Raw genomic sequence first — 10,164 nt, 5'->3', positions numbered from 1 at the left:
CGAAGAAATTCCTAACTTCGAACAGTCTTCGGCAGAAGATGCTCTATGTGAGCAAATATTTGTCGAAAGTCACTCTCGAGATTCTACTGGTCGTTTTATGGTTATGTTACCTTTCAAAGAAGCGATTTCCAGTTCCTTCGGAGATACCTACTCCATGGCGTTACGTCGTCTATTTTCACTAGAGCGTAGATTCAAAAACTCTCCCGAGTTTCATTGCGAGTACAACAAGTTCATGCACGATTATCTTGATTGTGGTCATATGACGTTACTTCCTGAAGCTTGTCCTTCTGTTGATGAATATTATATGCCACATCATGCTGTTTTCAACCCAAATAGTCCTTCCACAAAACTCAGAGTGGTCTTTGACTCTTCTGCGAAGGTTTCGGGAAACGTTTCTCTCAATGAAATTCTTTTGACAGGTCCGAAGCTTCAGAAGGATGTGATGGTTCTTCTGTTGAAATTTCGGTTTCATAATGTTGTTTTAACCGCAGATATAAAACAAATGTATAGGCAGATTCTGGTTCACCCTTCTCATAGACGGTTTCAACGAATTTTGTTCAGATTTTCGGTTTCTGATCCGGTTCAAGTATACGAATTGAACACTGTTACGTATGGTGTTGGTTCATCTCCTTATCTTGCCCTTCGAGTACTCAAGCAGTTGGCTTCAAATGAAGAGATAGACTTTCCTTTAGCAGCAACGGTTCTTCAATCGGAATCGTATGTTGATGATATTTTATCGGGTAGTGATACCTTGGAGGGAGCTCGAGGTTTACAGGAACAGTTAATTTCTTTATTGAGGCGAGGCGGCTTTGAGTTGAGAAAATGGTCCAGTAATATTCCAGAGCTAATAAATCATTTACCACCAGATCATCGACATCAACAGTCGTTGAATTTCGATGATAATTCGGTTTTGAAAATTCTTGGATTAAGGTGGTTTCCATCTGGAGATCATTTCTCGTATTCTATCGATATTAACGAAAAACCAGTTACAAAGCGGACCATTCTGTCGGATTTGGCACATATTTTTGATCCTATCGGTTTTCTAACTCCATTCACTTTCTTTGTCAAACATCTAATTCAACATCTCTGGACACTCGGTCTACAGTGGGACGACGTTCCTCCTACGGATATATTGAATCGCTGGAGTCAGTGCAAATCAGAGTTGCACATTCTGTCCACTCTGCGAATACCGCGCAGAATATTCACGCAATCATTTTCTAAATGTGAAGTTCATGGATTTGGGGACAGCAGCGAAAAGGGGTATGCCGCTGTCATATATTTCCGATTTTTAAATGTTGATGGTACAATAAATGTTTCTTTCAGTTGTGCAAAGTCAAAAGTCTCACCTATCACACGCATGACTCTACCAAAGTTGGAGCTATGTGCAGCGCTCCTCCTTGCAAAATTGCTTTCTATTGTAATAAAATCTTATGAAGGTTCATTAAAGGTGGATGAAGTATTCGCTTGGTCAGACTCAACCGTAGTACTTCATTGGATTAGATCATCTCCTTACCGCTGGAAAAGTTTCGTGAGTAATCGTACTGCACAAATCCAAGAATTGGTTCCTCCAGATAGATGGGGTTATGTTAAATCCCAAGATAATCCAGCAGATTGTGCATCACGGGGTTTTTCTCCTTCCGGTTTGTTAGACCATTCCTTATGGTGGGCGGGACCTCCATGGCTTCAGTCTATGGATCCGATTGAGAAGACTTGTGGTCCACCAATCAAAGAAATTCCAACTGATGAAGAGCGTCAGGTTGTTCTGAGTACCTTCACTTCATCTGATATATTTGACGAGCTCATAGCTAAATATTCTTCCTTCTCTAAACTCAACCAAGTTGTAATATATTTACATCGTTTCATTTTCCATCTTAGAACTCCTTTATCTAAAAGAGTCGGTAGCATCCTATCCGTGGAAAGAAAACAATCTCTCAACTTTCTCATTAAATGCGTTCAGCAAAGAGTTTTTGGTGAGGAAATTCAAAATCTTCGATCAAATCGTCCTATCACAATGAAATATCTTCAGAAACTGAATCTCTTCATCGGAAATGATGATATTTTGCGTGTGGGTGGTCGATTATCGTTTTCTGGCCTTCAATATGACCATAAACATCCAGCGTTATTGCCAGGTAACAATAAATTCACTGATCTGCTCATCAAGCATTTCCATCAATTATATCTTCATCCAGGTTCACAAACATTACAATTCCTTCTCTCTCGGCAGGTTTGGATTTTATCTGCAAGAAAGCATATTCGAAGAGTCACTTCAAAATGCTTAACGTGCTTTCGTTCTAATCCAAAACCCTTACAACCGATGATGGGCAATCTTCCATCTTGTCGCGTTAATCAATTGAAGCCTTTTCAATGTGTGGGTGTCGATTTTGGCGGTCCATTTCGCATTACCATGTCCAGAGGTAGAGGTGCAAAGGTTCTCAAGGCATATCTCTGTCTTTTTGTGTGTTTCACGACCAAAGCACTGCATCTGGAACTCGTTTCAGATTTGTCTAGTGAAGCCTTTCTGGCTGCTCTGAAACGTTTTATTGCTCGCAGAGGTAGATGCAATAGGTTATTTAGTGACGGTGGTACTAATTTCAAAGGTGCTCAACGAGAACTTCTCAATAATATGAAGTACGCCGCAGAAGCTGAGAAGATGGATTGGGATTTTAATCCTCCTTCAGCTCCTCATTTCGGAGGGTTGTGGGAAATCGGAATCAAATCCGTTAAAACGCATCTCTACAAGTTAGTTGGTGATCAGGTGCTTACCTACGAAGAGTTGTATACTGTGTTCGTTCAAATAGAAGCGGTATTAAATTCACGGCCACTTTGTCCTTTGAGTACAGATCCAAATGACCTATCTGTGCTCACTCCAGGTCATTTTCTTACCCTCGCTCTTCTTTCCGACCTTCCTGAACCTGACCTATCCAATTTATCCATGAACAGATTATCCAGATGGCAACTGCTAACTCGGTTACATCAGGATTTTTGGAAACGGTGGCATGTTGAATACCTAAATACTTTGCAACAACGAACAAAATGGTTTACACCAGCCGATTCTCAGTTATCTATAGGACAACTTGTATTGATCAAGGATGAACAGCAACCTCCTCGACGTTGGCGTACAGCTCGCGTGGTTGATGTTCATCTGGGTAAGGACGGTATAGCACGAGTGGCTACTGTTCGCACTTCTAGCGGTATTCTGCAAAGACCGTTGGTCAAATTATGTCCTCTCCCAGGACAATCATAATCATGTATGTAAAATAATTCTATTTTAGGTGGGCGGAATGTTCGGGCATCATTTTTTGTTTATGTATGGGTTGCTTTCTAATTTTTTCTCATACAATATATTTTTGTTATTGTTACAATTGAACTATTGTAACGCCTCATTTATTTTCTGTTTTCCTTCCAAATTAAAGTGTTTGTTGCGTGTAGTGTACGTACTTCGCGGTTCATTCAATTTTTCGCGCATGTGTGTTGGCCAATTTTCATATGATACCTGGTGCGAAGAAGGAGGACATATGCTTGGAATGTTGTTGAACCGAAGAGTGAAAATTTCGATCGAGCGAATCTTAATTATTCTCATCAATTCTCATTGTTGTGTCTTCACAAACAAGAAAATCAGTGAATCTGATCTGCCAAGCCAAACTACCCAGCGAGATCTACAAATTCAGCTGTTAAAAGGTAGGTGGAATTGGCCAATATTCGATTTGTCAAATTCGTTTTTCTTTCATACAAGTCCACTAAAATATCGTTGCGCCTCAGTCGGCGACACCCTGGATGACAACGAGAGTAGTGGAAAATGATAATTGTTTCTGATAATGTCATTTTTTTCTCTCTTAAAGTTAATTATATATTCTGACGACCAGAGGACCTCATTTTTATTCCTTTGACCGGTTCTGACGAAGAACAACGCAATACTTTTGAAAAATATTGAGATTGGAGTAACCTCCTCTTTGAAGATTCTCTGAAATTCATCCTACTGGATATAATCACGGGGGGAAGGGGGTCTTATTCCAGTTTGTTTGGACTCAATTTTAATGTGCCTACATGTTTCGGCCCATGGCCATCATCAGAACACAATAGTGAGTCCTAATTCATATTAAAAACAGTTCTTCATAAAAGCCATCCTGTGGGATGGTTAACATTCACATTCACTGTTAAAAGCAGTTTAAAAAATCCTCCTCTTTGGCTTCATTACATGTTTGGCTCAGAAATTCTTTCATCAACTGGGTTCTTTCAATTCGCCCTCTCTTGATCTCTTCAATGACTCGTTTCCGTTCTTTCGAAACGGGCTTTCTTTTCCTCTTACTTGGAGTATTCGCAGTTGTTACTGGTTTTTCCACTGTGGTTGAGTGGTCGTCGTGATGTTTCTCGGTATCCGTGAAGTCTTCGGTAACAGGAGGGGCTTCGAAGGCAATTAGTTCTGGAGACCCTCTATATAATCTAGATCATTAGAAAATATTTGTGAATCATCCACTAGATCTTGTGATCCGCTACTTCCATCACTTTCACTAAGGTTACTGATGGATCTGGAAATGAACGACTGTGATACATTTAACAGAGATATTAAATATTTGCTGTGCTCACTCAAGCTCAAGTTTTTGTACTTAGAAAAAAAAATTTCCATTTGAATATTTCTAGCTGAGCAAGTTTTTTGGCCTTTCATATCTTCTCCTTTCCTCTTCGTGTAGTTATCACGAATATTCTTCCATCTTGTTTGGCACGCTTTTTCTGAAAGTTTAAAGATTAATGTTGAGATTAGGCTACCAACCAGATTAAAATGATATTATAAGATATAAATTTTAAATAATTTTTCAGATATTTGGCAACAGGGGAGTCTTTCAGATCACTAGCATTCCAATATCGTCAACATCAAAGCTGGATTAGCGTTTCAATTAGGCAAGTGCTTCGAAGCATTAGGAAACGCATGCTTTCAACTTATATACCAAAACTCTCAGAAGACCGCATGAGAGCAAATGCTCAATATTTATGGAACTTTCCAAATTGTTGTGGAGCCATCGATGGAAAACATGTCTGAATACAATGTCCAAAGAATGCTGGCTTATTATACTTTATTAGGGGAAAGTCGGGTAGTACCGGACATAATACGAAAAAATAGTAAAACATGAATTTATTCTCGAATTTTTCCAACAAACATAATTTGAAATGATTATTCCACATACACTTCACATGTCCTGAAGAGGTACAAACATACACTTCATAAAATAAACATACATCGGGCCTGTTCCGATATTGCTGGTTTTACTGGCCCGCAATCGAATAACAATAGAACTCGAACCACTGGGCCAATAGGCATCGTTTCTGAAATACTGACAGTACTGTTCAGGAATATCGGAACAGACGGATCGTTCAAAGAAAATAAAGTGAACATTTTGAATTTCTTCAACACTAGCGGGTAACATCGGACACGAAAAAAAAATTGTATATACTACTGAAAAGCTAAAGTTCAACACCTATAATGCGTATGACCCTTTTCTACGTCAGAGCATCCCTCATAGACCAATCCATTACTCTCACAACCAGAGACCAAGTTGGGTTGTCTCTGCTCACATCACTGGATCCAGTCTTCGTCGAAACAATCATGGGAAATGAGAAAATGAGTTTCCTGCTATCGTGTTCTTTCGTTTGGATGAAAATTTTAGTTTCTGTTTTTTTTTTCAACTAGTTTGGAAACATTTTGATTTAAACCTTCGTTCAATTTTTTTTACTCCTTTAGCCTCATTTTCATTTTCCTCTTCCAAGTCATTTATAATGAAGTGCAAGTCAGCACTTTTTTCAAGTATTTTTTTTTAAATATTCTGTGTTCTGCAGCATTCGGAACTGACAAAATTTCTTTGTGATTATCACAAAAACTTTTTTTTATCAGGCTCATGTCATGAACTGCATCGATTTTCGGGGTCTGAAATAGAAACTTGACTAACGGTGTGAAAACAGCCGATTGAGATAGCAGAATTTGACCTTGAATTCGTCATACGCCACTATACAGTTGAGCGGTTATCGATGCAAACTTGAATTCTCGCGTCTAGAATGATATGAGAACTATTATTATTACGTTACATTTTTTCATTTCTAATCACGCCTGTGGAAAGCTGAGGGAAAAAAAGAATGTATGTTAACTCAAAAAATGTATCAATTCAAATTCAATTCAATTCAATTCAATTTTATTCATCATAAAGAAAATGTACATTTGAAATAAGAATTCACAAAATTGAGTTGCAGAACCTGCAGTCTAAGCAAGCTTGTATACTGTCAAGTTCTGCAAGAACCGATGATGAACTCTCTCCATCGAAAACAAACAGAAAATGTGAGTTGCCAAAATACAAAAAAACACTAGAATACCTACTATGCAGAAATGACATCCTCGAATCTATTTGAGTTTAATCTTATATATGTACGGAGTTGGTTCTTATATACTCTACTCCTTTGTCTAGATGATGCCTTCAATTCATGAGGGAGAAGATTATAAAATTTGGGACCATAGTACAAAAGGCTACTCTGTAAATGTTTTCTATGGAATAATGGTATAACAAGATTCTCTTGCACAACCTGTCTCGTTTGGACTGCATGCAGAACAAGATTTTTTCTCTTTTTCATCTGATTCAGAATCACTTCATATATATATATAGTTGTTTAATACTTAATTGCTGAGATTCTACGTACAGTCTGTCAGTTCCAAATCTTCTCCCAACTTTCAAAATTATTTTTATTATGGCCTTATGTACTATGTCCAGACCTCTCATGTTAGTTTCACCAGCACCACCCCACACCACAATACCATACCTCAACAATGATAATACCAAAGCTTCATACACCTGGAAACATACTTTACGTGACAAGACATTACGAACATTATAAAAAACATAATATAGTTTTTTTATCCTTTTCACCAGGTGAGCTATATGTTCACTCCATCTAAGATGTTGGTCTATTAAGATCCCCAAATACTTTATTGACTCGGTTTTGTTGATGCCAGTGCACTGACAGCACACCTGGTCACAATTATCCTCATGCAGAAATATCGTTTCAAATTCTGGTTGTTCAGTTATTTTAAGGGAAAAAGTGATAAATTTTGTTTTATGGGTGTTCAAACTTAACGAAGACACTGACAGCAACGCAAAAATTCTTTCCAAGCCCATCACAGCATCGTTATAAACTTCATCCCATGTGCTCCCTTTAAAAGTTACGACAGTATCGTCAGCATAAGCAATCATGTCAAGACCGGCAGCACGAAGGACCCAGTCAATGAAAACCAGAAAGAGGATCGGGCCAAGTACGGTTGCCTGTGGGACGCCAACATCAACACCCAGTGGAGAACTCAATGCACTCCCCATCTTGACACGCTGTGTTGGATTTTCCAAGTAGCTACGAAACAAATTCTAGCCAACACCCCTGACACCAAGATTTTCCAGTCGATCAAGAAGCTTCCCATGATTCACCGTGTCAAAGGCCTTGGCTAGATCTAAAAACACCGCCAGTACCTCACCCCTATCCATAGGTTGAATGACACCTTCAATAAATTCCTGAATCGCATCAGTTGTCGACATATTTTCCCTGAACCTAAATTGTCTGTCACTCAGCAATTTATTCTCTTCAAAGTAGGATATTAATCTTCTTTTTAGACATTTTTCAAAGATCTTAGCAAAATTATTTATTACTGAGATTGGACGGTAATTCGTCATTTCAGTTTTATCCCCCGACTTGTAAACGCAAGTAACATGAGACTCCTTCCACTCTGTCGGTACTATACCATTAAAAAAACACAGATTTATAATATGAACTAGAGGTCTCAAAATAAATGAATGTATATGTTTAATAAGGAATGATGAAATACCATCGGGTCCAGGGCAAGAACCGTTTTTAAGTGAAGCAATAATGCACACAATTTCATTTTCATCGACAGGTTTGATGAACATAGAGGACCGACTTGGAGGAACATGCTCAGTAACAGCACTGGAGGACCTAATTGTATCTTGTGTCAAGCGTTTACCTATGTTGACGAAAAAATCATTAAATTTTTCAGCCTTTTCCTTCAATCCTGTAATAATATGACCTTCCTCATCACATATTTCATTAGGGATACCGGATTTAACAGTATTTGTGTTATTTAAATGATTCAGAGTTTTCCAAAATTTCTTAACATCTTTACCCGCCAATCTGAACTGTTCTGCATAAAAAGATTCTTTAGCTTTCCTTAACAAATTATTCAGTGAATTCCCAAAAATCGCAAAACTGCGCTTATTTTCAACAGTAAAATTCTTTTTCAGCCATAATTTCATGTATGTGCTTAAGATCGACCTCAAATTTCAGAAGTTATATTGAAAACACCCATCATCATCCACTGTCAATGTTGTTTAAAAAATGGTTCAGTAAATGCACTTCAAATTCAGGAGATTAATTCTATCTGAAATTATTTTCCCAGCTCATTCATATCGGACCATTCATTGAGAGAATTTTTTTTAATGAAATCTGTTTGAAGAAGTACAGTATGAAAATACCACAATTATGTGCATCATTTTGCGTTATATGTTCTTTTTTTACTATTTTACAACATTTATAATTATGCAGTGCTTTCAATTTACTCTCCATCAAGTAACTTATGAATTTTTTTAAATATGAAACACTTGTAGGTTATTGTTCGCCGAATGGATCTAAGCATGTGAATTCTCTCTTTGAAATACTGATTTCGATTGCGCACCAATGGTTTCCATTGACTAATATGGGTATAAACAAATTATCCTTCACAATTTTCAAATTCTCGAGAAAAGAATATTGCGGCTGGTTGAAAATGAACTGAGCATGAAATCCAGCATCGTTCGTGATTAACATGTTTGAAATAAAATCTATCACTGAGTCACTTAGCCAGTTCTCATTGTTCAAGGTCAAGTAATCAGTGAGAGGTAATTTTTTACTAGGATGATTTAGAATTGAAACCACATATCCTCTTCCATTAGGAAAATTCTTGTAATAGGCATGATCGCTTATAAGACCGTTATCGAAAAATTTGTATTTAGTTGTTTCTTATGGTATTTGATTTTCAGTTTTTTACATAATTTACAGATAAATTCCTCCGAGAAAGTTTCATCAGGCTCGCATATCTGATGCACCTACATACTGTATGCATCACATTACACCCAATCAGTGGCAGTTGTGTCTAAAGATCCTTCTGAACAATACTGACAAATAGGTCTACTTGTTTCATTAGGGCCTTGTGAATCTTTTTTTGGAAATATTTTTTTATGAGAAAAATTTTTCAAATGACGTCCCTCGAAGAGTCCTTTATAAAGCGGTCTTTTTCCCTGCCACACTGCTCTGTTCTGTCTATGAATACGTCCTGTCAGATAACTTTTTGGTATTACGCAGAGTATTTCTTTGTATTATGATAACCCTAATGTTTCAGTAGCTCTGACAAATCTTGAGCATTTCCAATTTGTTTCTTCTCGTAATACTTTATGTTTCATTGTATTGAAGTAATTTTCAACAGAAGCAATACTTACTCTGTCTCTATCGATATCTTTCAGCATAATCGCTGACCACAGTGGCAAAAACGGGATGTATTTTTTCAATATCAGTACGTAAAGCTTAGGGCTATAATAATGGTTCATGGAATCATTCAATGAATCTGTTATATTGCGATGTTCCAGTCTATCAAAATGTTTGAGAAATAGGCTCTGCTTCGCTAGAGAATGAGTTGGAGGATCTTGTATTGAGTACATTCCTGTTGATTTCAGATTATGTTTGTATTCTCTGGATATGTGATGGTCTTTATCGGCAACTATAATCAACAAATTATCAATTGATTCTTTCACTTTCTGATCATGATATGGACTACATAACAGAATGAAAATATTTTCCATCCAATTTTCAATTTGATGGAATTTCTTGAAAGTCATACAGGCCGCTATCAAATCCTTCAGTTGATTCTGAATATTGACATGACTCATAATTTGTTCAATGTCTTTACAAAACATTTTCACAAAATGAGCACAACAAAGGTAGGGGGAAATCTTGCAACTATTTTTGAAAGAATTATAAATTCCTCGGGCATCGCAGTGTCGCGGTAGAACTTGCCTCACTGGTACAGAGATGCAAAGAATGGCATACGCATTTTTGAAAAATTATACCCGGCAAATTTTGCAATAATCGACT

The 10,164-nt window shown here is 37.3% G+C and overlaps 1 protein-coding gene across 1 annotated transcript; it reads left to right on the top strand.

The window, feature by feature from the left end:
* The first annotated feature begins 1,642 nt into the window (after positions 1-1,642).
* LOC123306690 lies at positions 1,643-3,762 on the top strand. Its single transcript, XM_044888809.1, has 2 exons — positions 1,643-1,781; positions 1,945-3,762. Exon 2 carries the CDS (start codon positions 2,012-2,014, stop codon positions 3,242-3,244), a length of 1,233 nt encoding a protein of 410 aa, XP_044744744.1. The 5' UTR covers positions 1,643-1,781; positions 1,945-2,011; the 3' UTR covers positions 3,245-3,762.
* The last annotated feature ends 6,402 nt before the right edge of the window (positions 3,763-10,164 follow it).

The sequence above is a fragment of the Coccinella septempunctata genome, chromosome 2 (assembly GCF_907165205.1).
Source record: "Coccinella septempunctata chromosome 2, icCocSept1.1, whole genome shotgun sequence".
In the NCBI taxonomy this organism is placed as follows: domain Eukaryota; kingdom Metazoa; phylum Arthropoda; class Insecta; order Coleoptera; family Coccinellidae; genus Coccinella; species Coccinella septempunctata.
This window is presented reverse-complemented; position numbering and strand designations above follow the sequence as displayed.

Excerpts from the sequence above, each read along its gene's own strand:
- LOC123306690 (XM_044888809.1), top strand. The coding sequence starts at position 2,012 with ATGAAATATCTTCAGAAACTGAATCTCTTCATCGGAAATGATGATATT.